General features: G+C 47.3%; 1 protein-coding gene and 1 long non-coding RNA gene across 2 annotated transcripts in view; both read right to left on the reverse strand.

Moving 5' to 3' along the window:
* The window catches only part of mettl25 (methyltransferase like 25), a 112095-nt gene extending 90398 nt beyond the window's left edge, over positions 1-21697 (reverse strand). The window contains exon 1 of the mRNA XM_033038203.1: positions 21216-21697. Coding sequence (XP_032894094.1) covers positions 21216-21417 — 202 coding nt within the window. The 5' untranslated portion in view covers positions 21418-21697. The remainder of the gene's footprint in view (positions 1-21215) is intronic.
* Positions 342-13290, reverse strand: LOC116984112. The gene is made up of 3 exons (XR_004414885.1): positions 13023-13290; positions 2743-2895; positions 342-463 (listed from the first exon to the last, which is right to left on the reverse strand). It is a non-coding gene; the product is annotated as an uncharacterized LOC116984112 (long non-coding RNA).
* Positions 21698-21701: the final 4 nt, after the last annotated feature.

Consider the following 21701-nt stretch of genomic DNA (forward strand, 5'->3'; position numbering starts at 1 on the left):
AAGGAGTGAAAGGACGGACAGCTGCAGGCAGGGCACCCATAGCCAACTGGACGGCGCCTCCTAGATACAGTTGGTCGAGTCGTCCTCTGAGGCGGTCGTGGCGTTCGAGGGTGCCAAGGCGGCCCTGGCCATCGCAACAACCTGGAGCTCAATGCTCTTAAGACGGTGGAATTTATTGTAGACTTTAGGAGAGCTCCCCCTCCCCTCCCCCCACTCACCATCAACAAAACCACAGTCACATCTGTGGAGAAATTTAAGTTATTCGGAACCATCATCTCCAGGGACCTTAAATGGGACATGATGGTCCAGTTTTATACTGCCATCATAGAGTCTGTCCTCACCTTCTCCATCATGGTCTGGTTTGGCTTAGCCACCAAGCATGTCATCCGGAGGCTGCAGCGCATCAATCAATCAGCCGTGAAGGTTATTAGCTGCAACCTTCCCCCCATCGACGAACTGTACACTGCAAGGGCCAGGAAGAGAGTGGGTAAGATCATCTCTGACCCCTCTCACCCTGGCCACAAGCTCTTTGAAGCACTTCCCTCTGGAAGGTGACTCCGGACTGTCAAAGCCGCCACAGCCAGACATAAAAACAGCCTTTTTCCACAAGCAGTAACTCTACTCAACTGCCAAACGTCTGTAGCCTCCTTGTGCTCTGGTATTTTATTTCATTCTTCACGTTTCAATTATAATGTTTTATTTATAATTGTCTACTGTATATCGTGTTGTTACTTGCGAGCAAAGCACCAAGGCAAATTCCTTGTATGTATACATATCTGGCTAATAAAATGTATTCAATTCAATTCAAAAGGTATAGAAGTGTGAAAATGCACACCACCAGATTCAGGGATAGTTTCTTCCCAGCTGTTATCAGGCAACTGAATCATCCTACCCCAACCAGAGAGCAGTGCTGAACTACTATCTATCTCTTTGATGACCCTTGGACAACATTGATCAGACGTTGCTGGCTTTACCTTGCACTAAATATTATTCCATTATCATGTATCTATACTGTAAATGGATCGATTGTAATCATGCATTGTGACTGGTTAGCACGCAACAAAAGCTTTTAACTGTACCTTAACTGTGACAATAAACTAAACTAACCTAAAGAGGAAACAGCACTCGCATACTAAGGGTATTTAAATCAAGCCATTATTATTTTGAAATATCATGTTTGTAGCACACACATCTAACTACGTTAACGTTATGATATTTTCTATTCGTAACTTTTCAGTTGCTATAGTTGATAGACACCCACACAACTGGACTGATTTTACTACCATTGGCACAGGACATAACTGTTGTGTTTTAACAAAGGTTAACTGTAGCAGAACAAATCCAGTCCTTGGCAGTAATGATTGAAGATGACTTGCTTGTACTCCAATTTGGTGGGTTTCATGGTGGCTAGTCAGGCTGATGTGGAAACTACAGACTTTTCCATAAATGGGGCAGGAGGTGCTATAGGTCTCCTTCAAGAAATGTAACATCTCATTGACTTCTGGGAGCGACTGGCCCATATATCCAATAGGTAGTTTGTGTAGGAAGGAACTGCAGATGCTGGATAGGCACAAAATGCTGGAGTACCTCAGTGGGACAGGCAGCATTTCTGGAGAGGAATGGGAGATGTTTTGGGTCGAGATCCTTCTTCAGACTGAAAGTCAGGGGATGTGAGACAGAGTTTGTTAGATGGGGCGCACTTTCCACTGTCAGCCCAGGGCTTCTATTTCCAAACTAGGCATGAATTTGTGGTTCGAAGTACCTCTTGAATGTTCCTTCTCCATTTCGATTGATACTTCAGAGATTCCCAAGATTCACTGAGGATGTTACATTTCTTCAAGGAGGCTTTGAGCAAATGTTTTAATATTCCACAGTTGGATATGTATTGGTTCTTCGCTAGGAGGCCAATTAATATTCTTATTTTTTTAATTAAAATCTTTCTGTAAATCTTTGAAATATACAATTGAACATTCTGTAGCACAATCTAGGCTCACAAAGGACATTACCTTTAGTGCAAAACTACTTATGTTACCTGAAAGAATGATGATGGGGGATGATAAACATAGTTAGTTGAAGAATACAAAGAGACACTGAAACAGATTTTAAAAATAAATAAAACAAAGAATGCAGATTTCTGAGTCAAATAGTTTCAAATCTGAAAAAGTATAATAATGACAAGTTAATCCAGAAATAAAGAAAAAAGATGGTCAAATTAATAATTTTATCTGATTCTAAAAGAAGGTGAGCACATTGGATTTCCAGGATTGATAGGGAACAAAATGACAACAACATTGCAGCTGACCTATTTTAACAGAACAGAAAGATTCAATTATATAAAAACAAAGCTGGTGGTGATGGAAGGGTGGGGATAGGATGATCTTATGGCAGTCTTTACAATCATGAGATCGTAGAAGGTAGCATGTGTAGTGGAAATCATATCCGTGGCAATAAATAAAGAGGTCATTAATAAATCAAATTGGAATTTTAAAGAAATGTCATTATCTAAAGGATGGTTTGCACCTGGAATTTGCCACTGTAGTTAATAGCAAATACACATTTCAGAGAAGTTGGATAAACATGAGGAGGAAAGGAACCCAATATAACATTGATAGGATTAGATGAAGGGCAGGAAGAGGCTTTGGTAAAGGGTCGGAACTACATGGACCAAGTGACCCAATTTCCCAGCTTTTGGACATTCATTACATTCCTCACTACATTCCATTAAAAATATAGAGTGCATACCTTTTTGTTTATCTCCCCACAATTCCTGTTGCAGGTCGTCCAATGGTGTGCAAACTCCAAGGTTTGGTAACGAGTGATCCCGAGTAATTCCCATGTAAGCAGCCACATTGTTAAGCTTCTGAGATTGATCCCATACTGAGCCACCTTTTCCTTCTGGTCAGGAATATTGACAAAATCTGTGCATTAGTTTCCATTGTCACTAAAGAGCACTCATGTTAGTTCTTCAAACTGAGTTGCGTACATTCATGTCAAGTCTGTTCTGGATGACTAGACTTTCAGCAGGGAAGTCAATAACAAGGAATAAAGATTCAAGATAATTGGTAGAAAATGAGTGGCAAAGTTGGGACTGGGAATTACTCTCTAAAGGATGGGTTGGAGCAACAAGTCTAATCATATTTAAAGTACCTGGATAAACACTAGTACTGCCATATCTTACAAGGCTATGTATCTATAGCTAGGACATGGAATTAGCCTGAGTAGCTCCTCTTTGTCTGGCATGGACAAAATGGGGTACTTGGCCTCCATCATGAAATTCCTGCTTTAAAAAAAGTAATAAAAGGAAAACCACAATTCCCTGTGGCTTTGAAAGTACGAGTTATACATTTCTGAGAATACAAGTCTGAAAATAAAATGTATTTTTGTACACAATTAAAATTATAAAATAAGATGAATAGAAATTCAGTGAAATTCAAAAGTAATTTTAGTGCACATATTAACATACTGTAGCGGCACCAAGTGTAGGGTAGTCTTTGGGTAGTCAAACCCTCGAATTGGCTGCTCCAGTCACGTGGGCGAGGGGAGCAATATTCGCGTTCTTTTTACCCAGTTGTTTCATTCTAGTGCCACACTTGTGGAAGTAACATCGTTTTGTTGGCTGTCTTACCGACCAGAGTTTATTCACTGTTTAACTGTTACAAAATAAAACCCTCTGAATTCACTCACTGTCTCGACTCGCCAAACTGGTGACCCCGACGCGTCCACTCGTATATTGGACATCAAGAATGCAAGCCACCACCGTTACTGACGCTCAGCAGATTGCCGTTGCCCTCAGGCTACCCGTGTTCTGGGCTGAACAGCCACAGGTTTGGTTCTCCAACGTAGAAGCGCAATTTCATCTCCGCAACATCGTGGTAGATGACACCAAATATTTTCATGTCGTCGGCGCGCTCACACAGGAGACGGCTTCGCGGCCACTGCCGTTCCTACAAGACCAGCCTTCGCGGCCACTGCCGTTTCTACAAGACCCGCTGGCGCTCGCAAATTACGAAGGCCTCAAAGTCCTCCTTCTCCGCACGTGCGGGCTCAGCCGCAGAGATCGCGCCGCCCGCCTTTTACGCATGGACAGATTGGGCGATCGCAAGCCGTCCACGCTGATGGCCGAAATGCTCGCCCTGATGGACGGCCACCGCCCTTGTCTGCTCTTCGAACAGGCGTTCTCAGAGCAGATGCCTGACGACATCCGCCTCATGCTCGCCGGTTCCGATTTCGCTGACCCCATGCAGCTCGCCGAGAGGGCCGACGAACTCTGGCTGGCGAAGCAGCAAGATGGCGACTCCATCAACCAGGTCTCCGTGCCAGCGTGCCAGTTGCCACGGAGGGATCGCGGGGACACCCCACCCACTGCTTCCATCGCAGAGCCACAGCCACGCGCCGGGGACCGGGGTAAGCACAAATGGTGCTTCTACCACCTCCGCTGATGTGCTGAGGCTCGACGCTGCCGTCAACCCTGCTCGTTTCAGGGAAACGCCTCAGTCGATCGTCTGTAGAGGCGATCGGCCCAAACAATCGCCTCTACGTCCGTGACCATCACTCCGGCAGGCGCTTCTTCATTGACTCCGGTGCTATCGTTAGCATCCTCCCGCTGACCGGACGCGACACCCGTGCTGGTAAGCGGGGCCCTGTGCTCATGGCCGTTAATAGAAGTACCATTCGCACTTACAGCACGCGGTCCCTCTCACTCTCTTTCGACTCCCGGCCGTATGAGTGGACTTTCATCGTGGCCGACGTCACCGAATCCCTGCGGGCCTTCTCCCTCTTAGTCGATGTGCGGGGTGGGCGCATGATCCCGGCATCGGCCCTCGGCCCCGCGGCTTCCGCCTCCACACAGCCCACAGCTCAGCGCCGTCGCCGAGGTCGATGGCCCTATGCCTCCCTCCTCACTGAGTTCCCTGAGTTTCAGCGCGGCAGCCCCCAAGCACAGGGTCGCCCATCACATCCCCACCTTGGGCGCTCCGGTACACGCCCGGGCGTGTCGTCTTCCACCGGACAAGCTGCGCATCGCCCGGGAGGAGTTTTAGCCCATGGAGGACATGGGGATCGTCTGGCGCTCGGACAGCCCGTGGGCATCCCCGCTGCACATGGTCTCCAAAGCATCTGGGGGGTGGAGACCATGTGGAGACTATAGGCGTCTGAACGCCATGACAACTGCGGACCGCTACCCGGTGCCCAACATCCAGGACTTTTCTGCCCACCTCGAGGGTGGCGCCTTCTTCTCTAAAGTCGACCTTGTCCGTGGCTATAACCAGATCCCAGTTCATCCGGACAACGTCCCCAAGACCGCGACGATCATCCCGTTCGGGTTGTTCGAATGGCTGCGTATGCTCTTTGGATTGAAGAACGCCGCGCAGGCGTTCCAAAGGCTTATGGACAGGGTCGGGAGGGGTCTGCCGTTCATCTTAATCTACCTCGATGACATCCTAGTTGCAAGCCCCACCCAGGACGAGCACATCGAACACCTGCGGACTCTCTTCCAACGCCTCCTCGACCATGGCCTCATAATCAACCCCGCCAAGTGCCAGTTCGACCTCCGTTCCATCGCCTTTCTGGGGCACAGCATCACACCTCCAGACGCCGCCCCTCTACCCTCGAAGGTGGAGGCCATTCGGCAGTTTCACCGGCCGCGTACGGTAATGGGTTGCCGGAATTTGTCGGCATGGTGAATTTTTACCATTGTTTCTTGCCAGCAGCTGCCAACATCATGCGCTCCCTTTTCCAGTGCCTCACGGGCAAGCCGCAGGAGGTCAAAAGTTAATTTATTGTCACATACACCAATTGGTGTGGCGAAATTCGAGTTGCCATTGCAGCACATTAATAAGAATACAATATAACATTATAAAGAAATTTAACATAAAACATAAAAACATCCCCCCACAATGGTTCCCACTGTGAGGGAAGGCACAAAGTCCAGTCCCCATCCCCTTGTCCACCCATAGTCGGGCCTATTGAGGCCTCCGCAGTCGCCGCTACAGGGCTCGATGTTTCAGGCCCTTCTCGCCGGGTGATGGTGCTCCGGCGTCGGGAGAACCCTCTCAGTGGCTTGGGATGCCTGGAACGGCCGCTTCCATACCGGAGACCTCGGCTTCCGAAACCAAACCGCTGGACGGAGCTCCATCACTGGCAGTCTTGGCGAGAGATCCCAGGCTCCCGATGTTAAAGTCAGCGCCGCCGCCCGCGGCTGGCCGCTCAACAGATCCCCCAGCTCCGCGATGTTCATCGGCGGACTCAGCATTCCAGAGCTCCAGCGTGGCGACGCGGGCACGGCATCACCCGCTCCGCGATAGCGCTCCAGCGCTGTGCTGCCGAATCCGTGGTTCTGGCCGGTCCCCTCATGAAACGCCGCTTCAGACCCGATGGTAGGCCACGAGGATGGGTCGAGATGCTGCTCGGAGGAAAGCCGCGTCTCCGACTAGGTAGGGACTGAGAAATACAGTTCCCCCCGTCCCAACCCACCCCCACACATAAAAATAATTTGTTCCAAACAAAACACTTTTTAACATACTAAAAATAAAAAAAAGGAGTGAAAGGACGGACAGCTGCAGGCAGGGCACCCATAGCCAACTGGACGGCGCCTCCTAGATACAGTTGGTCGAGTCGTCCTCTGAGGCGGTCGTGGCGTTCGAGGGTGCCAAGGCGGCCCTGGCCAACGCAACCATGTTGGTCCACCCGTGGGCCTCAGCCTCAATGGCCCTCACTGTAGACGGCGTCCTGGCCTTTTTCAGCCGTCAGCTATGAGCTCCCAGGCACAACTACAGCGCCTTCGACAGGGAGCTCCTGGCGTTGTACCTGGCCATCAGGCACTTCCACTACTTTCTCGAAGGTCGCATTTTCACTGCCTTCAATGACCACAAACCCCTCACCTTTGCCTTGGGTAAGGTCTCCGACCCGTGGTCCGCTCGCCAGCAGCGAAACCTCGCTTATATCTCCAAATTCACCACAGCACGTCGCGGGAAAGCTCAACACCGTCGCTGACGCTCTGTTCCACCCCGCCATCCCCTCCATTTCGGCTGTAGACCACGGCGTGGACTACGAAGAGCTGGCTGCGGCACAGCATGCGGACGCTGGGATGGCGGACTACCGCACAGCTGTTTCTGGCCTCCAGTTGGCTGATATCCCGTGTGGATCTTTGGGCACGATGGTCCTCTACGATGTCTCCACCGGTCGACCTCGCCCCATCGTCCCCATACGTTAGCGTCGCCGGATTTTTGACTCCATCCACAGTCTGGCCCACCCGTCCATACGGGCGACCTCTGCGCTGGTGGCGGAAAAGTTTATTTGGCACGGTCTCCGCAAGCAGGTGGCGGCCTGGACCCGTGCCTGCCTTCCCTGTCAGACCTCCAAGGTCCAGCGACACGTGCAGCCCCCGTTGCAGGATTTTGACGCCCCTGCGGTCCGTTTCCTGCATTAAACGTTGACCTGGTGGGCCCGTTGCCGACATCCCGCGGTGCACCCATTTACTCACTGTCGTGGATCGATTCACGAGGTGGCCGGAGGCAATCCCGCTCTCAGATACCTCTGCCGCGTCTTGCGCCCGGGTCCTGGCGGCCAACTGGATTGCCCGGTTCGGGGTCCCGTCGGATATCACCACCGACCGGGGGGCCCAATTCACTTCTTCTTTATGGTCTTCCCTCGCTCAGCTATATGGGGCGCGGTTACATCACACCACCACCTACCACCCACAGGCCAACGGGCTCGTTGAGCGCTTTCACCGCCACCTCAAGTCGGCATTGAAGGCTCGGTTCACGCATCCGGACTGCGTGGACCAATTGACGTGGGTGCTGCTCGGTTTCCGCACCGCCCCCAAGGAGGACTTAGCCGCTTCCTCCGCCGAGCTCGGGTTCTGGGGGGGGGGGGGGGTGGGGGGCCGGTGGCGGCACCTGGTGGTGTCTTTGGGTAGTCAAACCCTTTGATTGGCTGCTCCAGTCACGTGGGCGCAGGGAGCTCTATTCGCGTGTTTTTACCGAGTTGTTTCATTCTGGCGCCACACTTGTGGAAGTAACATCGCTTTGTTGGCTGTCTTACCAACCAGAGTTTATTCACTGTTTTACTGTTGCAAAATAAAACCCTTTAAATTCACTCACTGTCTCGACTCGCCAAACAATTTTATTATCAAAGGAAACATTTGATGAAATTATACAATTTTCAGTTTGACTGTTTCTTCTAACTCACTGGACTGGAATCTGTGATGATAAATAATGATGAGGTTACCAGCACGCACCATTATAACAGAGTAAATCAACTTCTATGGTATGCACACTGAAACTCAGAAGTCGTGTTGACAGTGATCCCTTGTTTCTCCCCAGGTTGCCCTGTTGGGAACTTCCCCAACATAGTCTGCAGAAAACTATAAACTGTCAGGAACTTAGAGGTATTAATGTATTCTCACAATTAAATAGCGTTAAAATACGAAGCAAATCGCAAATTACTAGAGGAACCCCCCAGGTCGAGCAGTGTCTCTGAAAATATTAAAATGTGTTGCATGAGGTACTTTACAACTTAATGTTTTATGGTATATCAAACCAAAATTACTGTTAACAATCTCACTGTCCTAAAAAAAAAACAAATTTTATATTTGTGAATTATCATTCAATTATTATTTCAAAATTGTGTACTTTAAAATAAATAAAGGACTACTTTTAAAAATATCAAGATATTTCAGCTTCTACCTTAATCTCATGTGAGTATCTTATTTCATTCCCTGTTACAAGTTGTTGCTTTAGCGTCATGCTTCGCATCAACTTGGACGCTATGCTTGTTTGTCAGAGATCTCTTTGGTTTATGCCTGCAAGATAATGACTTTGGGGAAAGTTGAAATCCATACAGTAGATCTTGTGGGCAGCTTCTCTGAGGTCAGTGCTAAGTGTCATTGATTCACTGCTGATTGTAATAATTGAGCTCATAGTATGAATAAGAGAGTGGCATGAATGAAGCAAGAAAGAATTATTAGAAATGATTCAAAATCAAAGTATAAATAAATAGTGAAAGGAAGAAAGCAATTTTGGTTCAAAGTAACAAGATGCAAAGGCTTTGAAGGAGTTTTCTGGATAAGCCAGGAAACTACAGGCCAGTAGAGCTTACCGAGATACAATGAACTGCAAATGATGATTTACAAAAAAAAAAGTGTTGAAGTAACTTAGCGGGTCACGGAGCATCTCTCGAAGACATGGATAGATTACATTTTTGGTCGGGACCCTTCTTCAGACAGTAGGTCTAATGCCAATGATAGGTAGATGGAAGGCATTCTGAGGCAAGATTTGTTTGAATTTGCAAAGGCAAGGACAGATTAGGGAAGTCAGCAGAGTTTTTTTGTAGGGAATCATGTCTCTCAAACTTGACTGAGTTTTTTGAAGAAGTGACCAAGTGGATTGAAGAGAGCAGGGCAGTAGACATTGTCCATATGGACCTTTGCAAGGTCTTTGACTGATTTGGAAGGTTGTAGCATATAGGATCTAGGGTGCAATAGGTAATTGGATACAAAATTGATTTGGTGGTTAGAGGATGGCAGTGTTGGGTTTCTTTTCAAATTGGAGGCCGGTGACCAGTCATGCACTGCATGGATCAATGATGGATCTCCTGTTTATCATATATTAATATATGAGCATGTTAGTGACATGATTAATAAATTTGCAGGTGGCACAAAAAGGGTCTGTTTCTCTGCTTTTCAACTCTATGACTACATTTAAAAATAAATTGTTGTGCAAATTAAAATGTAAGTATTAAAACCAAATGAGAATATGATCAGAATTCAAATCTAATCTTTAAAACAGCTTTGATTATAACTGATCATTTTAGAGTCATAAGAGTGTGGAAACAGGCCTTTCGGCCCAACGTGCCCACATCAGCAAACATGTCCCAGCTACACTGGTCCCACCTGCCTGCGTTTGGTCCCTATCCATCCAAACCTGTCCTATCCATGTACCCGTCTAACTGTTTCTTATATGTTGGGATAGTCCCTGCCGTAACTACCTCCTCTGGCAGCTTGTTCTATACACCCACCACCCTTTGTGTGAAAAAGTTACATCTCAGATTCCTTTTAAATCTTTTTTCCTTCATCTTATACCTATGTCCTCTGGTCCTCAATTCACCTTCTGGGGCATGAGACTCTGTTCCTCTCATGATTTACCCGATCTATTCCTCTCATGATTTTATACACCTCAATAAGATCATCCCTCATCCTCCTTCGCCGCAAGGAATAGAATCCCAGCCTACTTAACCTCTCTCTATAGCTCAGATCCTCTAGTCCTGACAACATCCTCGTAAATCTTCTCTGTACCCTTTCCAGCTTGACATCTTTCCTATAACATGGTGCCCAGAACTGAACACAATAATCTATAATGCGGCCTCACCGACGTCTTATACAACTGCAACATGACCTCCCACATGACCTCCAACATAACCTTTTGGTCGATGAAGGAGAAAGATTAAAATGTTGATTACTAAAACAAGTAGCAGGAACCGTAAGATTCAACCAGACAGTATATTCTTTCTGCAAAAATATAGTTTTAACTAAACAACGTGAGAGTGGCAACAATTTTGGCTTGGAATTTGCCACTAGCTTTGCTGCTGCAGTACTAGATCACCTGTACTCATATGTAATTCATTTACGCGAGTGTTGTGCTGAAAAATGGCTTCAAGCCAATGTCCTTTATTATTTGCGTCATTTCTAATATACGTCTTCTGAAATTCCCTGCCTCGCGTCATGAAGCATTCAAAAGATTACTTAAATATATTTTCAGAACTTTATACAAATAACTGATACAGTTACAATGTGTGGTGCCACCAATCATTAGTGTAACTTAGATTTCTGGTGTTTCTTGGCAAGTTTTTTGGCAATTTTAAAAGTTATTGAAACCTACACTTGACAAAATGCTTTCATTCTCATCACAACTGACATTTGTTGGGGCTTTTTCCACTATGCTGTGTCCCAATCAGATCAGCTGGAATAATCTAGCCAATGAATGGAATGGAATGGAATACTTTATTGTCACGTGGCAAGGCATAGTGAAATTCTTTGCTTGCATACCCAAGGTATGCAAATAGTCGCCACAGGGGTTGACAAAGTTACAAAGTACCCCCGCTGGCTCCTCCTTTGTTCTCTCTCATGTCCTCTACTCTCCTCTCCTGTCCTCTCCTCTCCCCCTCCTGGCAGTTCCTCCACACCAGGTCCTCCATTATTCTTCCACCTTAGCATACACTTCTATAATACACTAACAGCAGGGGAAGGAAAGAAGTAGACAGGAGCATTTGTGGATGCAATGCTACAGCAGTTACACAGCAAAACAACCAAATATGATGCATCTTAGCTTAGAGAGATACAGCATGGAAACAGGCATTTCAGCCCACCGAGCCCACACCGACCATCGATCACCCGTGCACTAGTCTATGTCCTGCACACTAGGGGCAATTTACTAAAGCCAATTAACCCACAAACCTATACATCTTTGGAATGTGGGAGGTAACTGGAGCACCCAGAGAAAACCTATGCAGTCACAGGTGAACATGCAAACTCTGCACAGCCAGCACTCATAGTCAGGATTGTACGCGGGTCTCTTGTGCTGTGAGACAGCAGCTCTACCACTGCGCTGCCTTGACAGAAATCTTAACCAGAGGCAAATCGAAATATTTTGCACTGCAATAATGTTGCCAATGTGGCGTCAGCTGATAGTCAAACCACTTGCGGTCGAACCCTCGCCAGTGGTTACGAGGGCTGTCACGTGACGTCATGGGGTTAAGGGAAGTGTCCTGCTACATAAGCATATCTCACCTTGAGATCACCCGAGTCAACAGGTAGCTGAGCTCGAGACAACACCCTTGCTCAGCTGCAGCAACAATTACATTATGTTTTGCACTGCAATAATGTTGTCAGACCAGGATCTGACCTGGTCCCTCAATTCCTCCAAACTGATCAAAAAGGCGCAGCAGCGCCTTTACTTCCTGAGGAGGCTCAAGAAAGCTCACCTGTCCCCCCAGATCCTGACCAACTTTTACCGCTGTACCATCGAAAGCTTCCTGACCACCTGCTTCACGGTATGGTACAGCAGTTGCACCGTAGCTGACAGGAAGGCACTACAACGGGTGGTGAAAACCACTCAGTACATCATCGGTGCCCCGCTCCCTGCCATGGATGCCCTCCACACCGAAAACGGTGTCTGAGACGGGCCGGGAAGATCATCAAGGACCCCTCCCACCCTAACCATGGACTGTTTGCCCTCCTCCCATTAGGGAGGCGGTACAGGAGCCTCAGGTCTCGTACAAGTAGGATGAGGAACAGCTTCTTCAACAACACTATCACATTGCTGAACCCGGAGTCCCACCGATAGATTTCTCCAGTCTCTCCGTCCACATTGTTTGCTTATTCTGTATTTTCTATTTCTATATTGCACTATTACTACGAACAGACGCTAAACTGCATTTCGTTGTACCCATACTTGTATCTGTGCAATGACAATAAAGTTGAATTGATTGAAATTGAAATTGAAATTGAATTGAAATTGAAATTGAAATGTTAGAGGACCAAACTGTACTTCGAACCTATTATCTCACTGAATAAAGCAACTGTTTATTCACCACAAGGTACACAAAAATGCTGGAGAAACTCAGCGGGTGCAGCAGCATCTATGGAGCGAAGGAAATAGGTGACGTTTCGGGCCGAAACCCTTCCTCAGACGTGTTTGTTCACCACGTTTGGTGCCGCTACATTGGTGACCCCGATGATCCAAATTGGGATTTGGGATTTCTCCCGATACACGCAGCCTCGGGAGACCTGATGTCTGCAGCCGACAGCCCAACCCTGCTACCGCCAACCCGGCCCTACCGTGAGGTGTGCCCCAGGCCGCCCGGGTCAATGGGGGCGGTCCTGGCCTTGTGTGACGGCCGCCAATCTCTCCAGCCGCTCCCCCACCAGCTGCTGCAGGAGCTGCGAGTGTACCAGCTCCCCACCCCCAGCATCACCGACGTCTGCCCGACGGCCCCGGGAGCGGGTAGAGAGGGGGCCTACCCATTACCCTGCCGGCCGCTGCTCAAGGTCTCGCCTCCCGATACAGCGGGCTTACCTGGGGCGGCTGCCCAAAGATGTTCTCACCGAGTGGACCCCGAAGATCCCTTGCGCTGGCAGCACACCCGATCGGGTTGTGGTCGGCGCAGCATCGGGGTGGAACCTCAGCCAGTCGTGAGTCGGCGGTCCCGCGACGGATCCTTCGGCAGCTTCCAGTCTCCGCCGAGGACGCGGCAGCGCAGCTGGTCTCCGCTGACCCCGCCGACGCTGGGTGGAGTCCCTACCTGCAGCGGTGGGGTGAGGCCCGTCGATGCCGGCCGCCGTGCATGCTTCCGGGAAAAGCCTCGGTTGGCTGTCTTTAAAGGCTGCCTCACCGATTGCCAAAATGGCCGACGCAGTGACTGCAAAAACGGGTGCTGCGGCCGACCGGAAGAGACGCTCGACCTTCCCTGACCGCCATCAACAGCACCATCTTCAGATCAGCTGCCGTCACTGCAGCCTGGCTGCCGTCCACAGCGCCACCTTCTGGCTTGATGCCGTCCCTGCATCCTGACCGCCGGCAACAATGCCACATTCAGGTCAGATGCTATCACTGCAACCTCCAATTTTCCAGCACAGCTTCCCATCCTGCACCATGGACACTGGACAATTTGAACTTTCCTACCACTTTGCACTTGATTGCTCACTGTCGTTTGTTTTGTTTCTTTTTACTTTTTTACACTGTATCACCATGCCGGGTTTAGCAATTAATTTATTCTTACTTCTTTGTTTGCATTGTTGCCGACGTCTCTCAGCCGTTGCTGGGTGCCGTATTTCTCAGGACACGATCCCCTGCTGGTCGAGGAGATGCGACTGCGTCTCGTCCATCCTGCGGCTTTTGCATTGGTCTCCTCACACCCCTCGGCATACGGCCGAGATGGCCCACAGCCGGACCGTCGACTGCGCCCGCAAGCCCCACCGTCCCGACCCATGGCCGGGGTGCCTCCGACCCACAGCAGGAGCCGCCCTCGACCATGCGTGCACACCTTCTTGTAGAAGGTTAGCGTGTTCTATTCCTTCCTCCGGTTCTGGGGGGGGGGGTCCTGTGGCATCAGCTGATAGTCAGATCACTTGCGGTCGAACCCTCATCAGTGATTACGAGGGCTGTCACGTGACGTATGGGGTTAAGGGGAATGTCCTGCTACATAAGCATATATCACCTTGAGATCACCCGAGTCAACAGGTAGCTGAGCTCGAGACAACACCCTTGCTCAGCTGCAGCAACAATTACATTATTATCTTGGGGACTGTATTTCGAACCTATTATCTCACTGAATAAAGCAACTGTTTATTCACCACGTTTGGTGCCGCTACACCAATGTCTTTTTCACAACTGTTAGATAGTCCATGATAAATCTATTCAAAGTGTTAAAGGTAGTCACTGCCTTTTCAGAAGTGTGAACCTGAACCAGATATTCATTCCTTTCCTCAAAAGCTTAATGATAAAATGTTAGTCAGCAAATGGGAAACCGAGTTCAAACTCAAACGCTAGATAGATCACACTTTTCCCGTGTATTGTTCATGTTTTGGTAGTTTTCATTTTTATGCAACATAGGAGCAAAGCTGTGTACAGCAAGGAATGAAAATTGAGACAGAAATATTGTCCATAGTCTTTGAGAAAAAACACTGCTGTTTTTAAAAATAAAGTGTTGTTGGTTCATTTATCTCACTACTGCACACGGAACCCGACTTTAGGCAAATTGTGGAGATATCAAAAAGCAAAAAAAAAACTACAGATGCTGGAAATTCAAAAGAGAAAAAATGTAATTTCAGATCAATTACATTTAATAAGATCAACTACTTGAAAAGTTAAATTTACCACTATACATGCAGCTTAAACTACTGACTGTTTCCAGCATTTTCTTAATATTTTAACAATTGTCTCTCCTACATTATTAGTGAAACTTTAGCGCAAGTATTTGTAACTCTCTGTGGCTTCATGAGGTTATGAGAGATACTGTAACCCAAGAGTACAGTGATAAAGCCTTGATAAATACTGTCCAGTATAACTTACATCCACTGTAACTAAGTGATTTGAAAGACATTTGCCTATCAAGGTACACAAAGTACTGGAGCAGCTCAATGCGTCAGGCAGCATCTCTGGAGAAAAGGCATGGGTGACCCGGTCCTGAGCCGAAACATCATCCATCCTTTTTCTCCAGAGATGCTGCCTGACCCACTAAGTTTCTCCAGGGCTTTGTGTCTATCTTTGATATAAACCAGCATCTGCAGTTCTTTGTTTCAATACGTTGCCAAACAAACTTGCCTTTCACTTTCCCTCCACTTGAATTTGGGTGGTGGTTCACTGGCTTCTAACTTTGTTGCAGACCATCTGGGTAACAGGAAACATACAGTGCCCTCCATAATGTTTGGGACAAAGACGCATAATTAACTTATTTGCCTCTGTACTGCACAATTTGAGATTTGTAATTTAAAAAAAATCTGACATTGTCAGATTTTAATAAAGGCCATATTTATACATTTTAGTTTCACCATATAGTAATTACAGCTGTTTCTGCATAGTCCCCCCATTTCAGGGCACCTTAATGTTTGGGACACATGGCATCACTTTGTAATTGCTCAGGTGTGTTTAATTGCATCCTTAATACAGGTATAAGAGAGCTCAGCATCTAGTCTTTCCTCCAGTCTTTCCATCACCTTCTGAAACATTTATTGCTGTTTATCAACATGAGTACCAAAGTTGTGCCAACGAAAGTCAAAGAAGCCATTATGAGACTGAGAAACAAGCATAAAACTGTTAGAGACATCAGCCAAACCTTAGGTTTACCAATATTAACTGTTTGGAACATCATTAAGAAGAAAGAGAGCTTACTAATCAATAGACGATGGACAATATGTGCAGGAGTAGGCCCTTTGCACCATTCAATGTTATCAAAGGTTCAAAGGTTTCTTTATTAGTCACATACACCTAGGTGTAGTGAAATTCTTGTTGCCAGTGCAGCACATAAAAAAGAATACAAACATAACAATAATAAAGAACTTTAACATAAAAAACCTCCCCCCACAATGGTTCCCATTATGAGGGAAGGCACAAAGTCCAGTCCCATCCCATGTCCACCCATAGTCGGGCCTATTGAGGCCTCCACAGTCGCCGCTACGGAGGCTCGATGTTCCAGGCCGTTCTCACCGGGTGATGGTGCTCCGGCGTCAGGAGAATCTTCTCAGCGGCGTGGGAACCCTGGAACGGCCGCTTCTCTTACCGGAGACCGCGGCTTCCGAAGCCAACAAGGCCGCGCCGGATGGAGCTCCACTACTGGCGATCTCGTCGCGAGATCCCAGACTCCCGGTGTAAAGTTCAGCACCGCCGCCCGCAGCTGGCCGCTCCACAGTCCCGCAGCTCCGCGATGTTTTACTCGGCGGTCTTCAGCTCACCGGAGCTCCAGCACAGTGACCCGGGCAAGGCATCCGCGATAGCGCTCCAGCACCGTGCCGCTGCCGAAGCCGAGGTTCTGGGCGGTCCCCTCAGGAAACGCCGCTCCAGGCCCGCTGGTAGGCCGCGAGGACGGGTCGACGGTGCAGCCCGGAGAAAAGCTGCCTCTCCGACCAGGTAGGGACACTGAAAGGTAGTTTCCCCCTTCCCCCCCCCCCCCCCCACCCCCCCACAAAAAAAAGGCTAGAACTCCTAAAAACAAAACACTCAACTAACTAAAAATAAGAAAAAATATGAAAAACAGACAGCTGCAGGCTGGGCACGCTGATCATCCCCAATCAGTACCCCGTTCTGACTTCTCCCCATATCCCCTGACTCCGCTATCTTTAAGAGCCCGATCCAGCTCTCTTGAAAGTATCCAGAGAACCGGTCTCCACCGCCCTCTGAGGCAGAGAATTCCACATACTCACAACTCTCTGTGTGAAAAATTGTTTCCTCATCTCCATTCTAAATGGCTTGCCCCTTATTCTTAAGCCGTGGCCCCGGGTTCTGGACACCCCCAACATCGGGAACATGTTTCCTGCCTCTAGCGTGTCCAAACCCTTAATAATCTTATATGTTTCAATAACATTCCCTCTCATCCTTCTAAATTCCAGAGTATACAAGCCCAGCCGCTTCATTCTCTCAGCATATGACGGTCCCGTCATCCCGGGAATTAACCTTGTAAACCTACGCTGCACTCCCTCAATAGAAACAATGTCCTTCCTCAAATTAGGGGACCAAAACTGCACACAATACTCCAGGTGTGGTCTCACTAGGGCCCTATACAACTGCAGAAGGACCTCTTTGCTCCTATACTCAACTCCTCTTGTTCTGAAGGCGAACATGCCATTCGCTTTCTTCACTGCCTGCTGAACAAGGACCCCCAGATCCTGTTGTACTTCCCCTTTTCCCTACTTGACACCTAGATAATAATCTGCCTTCCTGTTTTTGCTACCAAAGTGGATAACCTCACATTTATCCACATTAAACTGCATCTGCCATGCATCTGCCCACTCATCCAACCTGTCCAAGTCACCCTGCATTCTCATAGCATTCTCCTCACAGTTCACTCTGCCACCCAGCTTTATGTCATCTGCAAATTTGCTAATGTTACTTTTAATCCCTTCATCTAAATCATTGATGTATATTGTTAATAGCTGCGGTCCCAGCACCGAGCCTTGCAGTACCCCACTAGTCACTGCCTGCCATTCTGAAAGGGACCTGTTAATCTCTACTCTTTGTTTCCTGTCTGCCAACCAATTTTCTATCCATGTCAGCAATCTACCCCCAATACCATGTGCCCTGATTTTGCCCACCAATCTCCTATGTGAGGCCTTATCAAATGCTTTCTGAAAATCCAGGTACACTACATCCACTGGCTCTCCCTTGTCCATTTTCCTAGTTACATCCTCAAAATATTCCAGAAGAATAGTCAAGCATGATTTCCCCTTCGCAAATCCATGCTGACTCAGACGGATCCTGCAACTGTTATCCAAATTGGCCGCTATTTCAATTTTTATGATTGACTCCAGCCCCACCACCGATGTCAGGCTAACTGGTCTATAATACCTTGTTTCCCCTCTCCTGCCTTTCTTAAAAAGTGTGATAACATTAGCTACCCTCCAATCCACAGGAACTGATTCTGAATCTATAGAACATTGGAAAATAATCACCAATGGGTCCACGATTTCTAGAGCCACTTCCCTGGGATGCAGACCATCAGGCCCTGGGGATTTATCAGCCTTTAGTCCCATCAGTCTACCCAACACCATTTCCTGCCGATTGTGGATTTCCTTCAGTTCCTCCGTCACCACAGATCTTCTGGCCACTAGTACATCAGGAAGATTGTTTGTGTCCACCTTAGTGAAGACGGATCCAAAGTACCTGTTCAACTCATCTGCCATTTCCTTGTTCCCCATAATAAATTCACCTTTTTCAGTCTTCAAGGGTCCAACTTTGATCTTAATGAATGTTTTCCTCTTCACATACCTAAAGAAACTTTCACTATCCTCCTTTATATTCCTGACTAGCTTACCGTAAAGGGACCGGCAGGCCAAGGAAGACCTCCTCAGAAGAGGACAGAATAATTCTCTCTATAATAAAGATAAATCACCAAACACCTGTCCAACAGATCAGGAACACTCTTCAGGAGTCAGGTGTGGATTTGTCAATGACCACAGTCCACAGAAGACTTTGTGAACAGAAATACAGAGGCTACACTGCAAGATGCAAACCACTGGTCACCCGCAAAAATAGGATGGCCAGGTTACAGTTTGCCAAGAAGTGCTTAAAAGAGCAACCACAGTTCTGGAAAAAAGGTCTTGTGGACAGATGAGACGAAGATTAACTTATATCAGAGTGATGGCAACAAAATATGGAGAGAAGGAACTGCCCAAGATCCAAAGCATACCACCTCATCTGTGAAACACAGTGGTGGGGGTGCGTGGCTGCTGAAGGTACTGGCTCACTAATTATCATTGATGATACAACTACTGATGGTAGGAGCATAATGAATCCTGATGTGTATAGATACATCCTATCTGCTCAAGTTCAAACAAATGCCTCAAAACTCATTGGCTGGCGTTTCATTCTGCAGCAAGACAATGATCCCAAACATACTGCTAAAGTAACAAAGGCGTATTTCAAAGCTAAAAAATGGTCAATTCTTGAGTGGCCAAGTCAATCACCCAATCTGAACCCAATTGAGCATACCTTTTATATGCTGAAGAGAAAACTGAAGGAGACTAGCCCCTACAACAAGCATAAGATAAAGATGGCTGCAATACAGGCCTGGCAGAGCATCACCTGAGAAGACACCCAGCAACTGGTGATGTCCATGAATCGCTATCTTCAAGCAGTCAGTGCATGCAAAGTATATGCAACAAAATACTAAACATGACAACTTTCATTTACCTGACATTGCTGTGTCCCAAACATTATGGTGTCCTGAAATGGGCAGACTATGTATAAACACTGCTGTAATTTCTACATGGTGAAACCAAATGTATAAAAATGGCCTTTATTCAAATCTGACAATGTGCACTTTAACCACATATGACATTTTTCTATTACAAATCTCAAATTGTGGAGTACAGAGGCAAATAAATAAATGATGGGTCTTTGTCCAAACATTATGAAGGCACTGTATATCAATCTGCTATTCATCAACTACAACTCAACATTCAACACTATTATTCTCTCCAAACCTATCACTAAGCTCCTGAGACACTGTACCTCCCTTTGCAATTGGATATTTGGCTTCCTTTCTCAGCCGATCTCAAACAGTGTGGATCGATAACATCTCCTCCTCACTGACATGCAACACAGGTGTGTCTCTAGGTTGTGTGCTTAGCCTTCTACTTTGCACCCATGACTGTGTAACGAAGCACAGCTCTAATGTTATCTATAAATTTACAGACTACAGCACAGTTTAGTTTAGAGATACAGCATGAAAACAGGCCCTTCAGCCCACCGCGTCTGCACGGACCAGCGATCCCCGCACATTAACACCATCCTACACTAGGGACAATTATTACATTTATACCAAGCGAATTAACCTACAAACCTGTACGTCTTTGGAGTGTGGGAGGAAACCAAAATTTTGGGAGAAAACCCACGCAGGTCACGGGGAGAACATACAAATTCCGCACAGACAAGCACCCAGGTCTCTGGCGCTGTACGGCAGCAACTCTACCGCTGCTCGATTGTGCTGCCCCAGTTATTGTTGGGATTGTTGGCCCAATCACAGGCAGTGACGAGTCAGTGTACGGGAAAGAGATAGAACGCCTGGTTGAGTGGTGTCACTACAACAACCTTTCACTCAGTCAACAAAACCAAGAAACTAATTGCTGACTTCAGAAAGAGTAAATCAGGAGACTATGCATCAGTTTTCATTGGTGGGGCGGCGGTGGAGAGAGTTTGCAGCTTCAAACTCCTGGGCATTAACTTCTCGGATGACCTGTGCAGCACATAGAACAAATCACAAAGAAGGCATGGTAGCACCATTACAATTTTAAAGAGATTTGGCAAGTCTCTGAAAACTTCTGCCAATGCACGGTAGAAAGTATCCTAATGTCATATCATGGCCTGGTATGGCAATTCCAAAGCACTATTTCAATGCAGATGGGGGTGGACAGGCTAGTCCATCAGAGCACTGTCCCCGCCACCTCCCTTCCTTCCTTTGAAAGCATCCAAGAGGCTCAATGGCATCTAAATGGCATCTTCTAACAAGGATCCCCACCACGGCCCTTTTTTCACTGGTATCGTCAGGCATATGGCATGAAATCCTGAAGCCCCACACCACCAGGTTCAGGGCAACTACTTTCCTACAGCTATTAGGTTCGTGAACTGACCTACAGAACCCTAATTCTACCTCAGCAACGGAAAACTATGGACCACCTCTTGAACGAGCATAGACTTGTTCCTAATTGTGTACTTTGCACTAACGTTTTTTATATACCCTTTTTTTTCCAGTCCATTAGAATTGATGTGTAGTTTCATTGTACCTGTACCTCATATTATTTGTGCATATAACAATAAACTTGACCTGACTTGTCAATTCAATGTATGATCTAATTATCCCCAAACAAGGGGGGCGAATTTCTAGGCAGAGAGGGAAGACATGCTCCTGTCAACAGTGTTATTATAAGATCCAGATGAATATTTGCTTCTTGTGTAATTTTCACTGGCACACATTATTGGGAACTGTCACTCCTGGTGCAATGTGCTTACCCCTTGTGTTTTCTGCCTGCGGGTAGAGGATACCCGAGATGACGGTTTCAGGTGGCACAGCCACAAGCTCATTCCAAACGTCTTTGGTGTAAAAATCTACAGTGTGCGCGTTCGCTATTTTGAGGTAGAAGTCCAGGAAGTCGGTGAGACGTTTGATTTTACTCTTCACCAAGTCCAAGCTCACGTCAGCGGAAAGCGACATCGTTAGTGGGGAAGACCGTCACGGCCAATAAACCAAAGTTCGCAGGAAAGGCTGGCTCCAAGCGGGGCTGAGGGAGGTTTCACTGAGGTGTTAGTTAGAACATTCCAGAGTACCATTAAAAGTCAGGACTACCTCCCTCCCTCCCGGGCGCTGTGCAACTTTGTGTAGAAGATCCTCCTGATATTAACTGGAGATCCTAGATCTCTATCTTTAAAAAAAACCACGACTGGACACAAAGTGCTGGAGTAACTCAGCCGGACGGGCAGCATCTGTGGAGTGGGCGG

Source organism: Amblyraja radiata, chromosome 19, assembly GCF_010909765.2.
Source record: "Amblyraja radiata isolate CabotCenter1 chromosome 19, sAmbRad1.1.pri, whole genome shotgun sequence".
NCBI classification, from domain to species: domain Eukaryota; kingdom Metazoa; phylum Chordata; class Chondrichthyes; order Rajiformes; family Rajidae; genus Amblyraja; species Amblyraja radiata.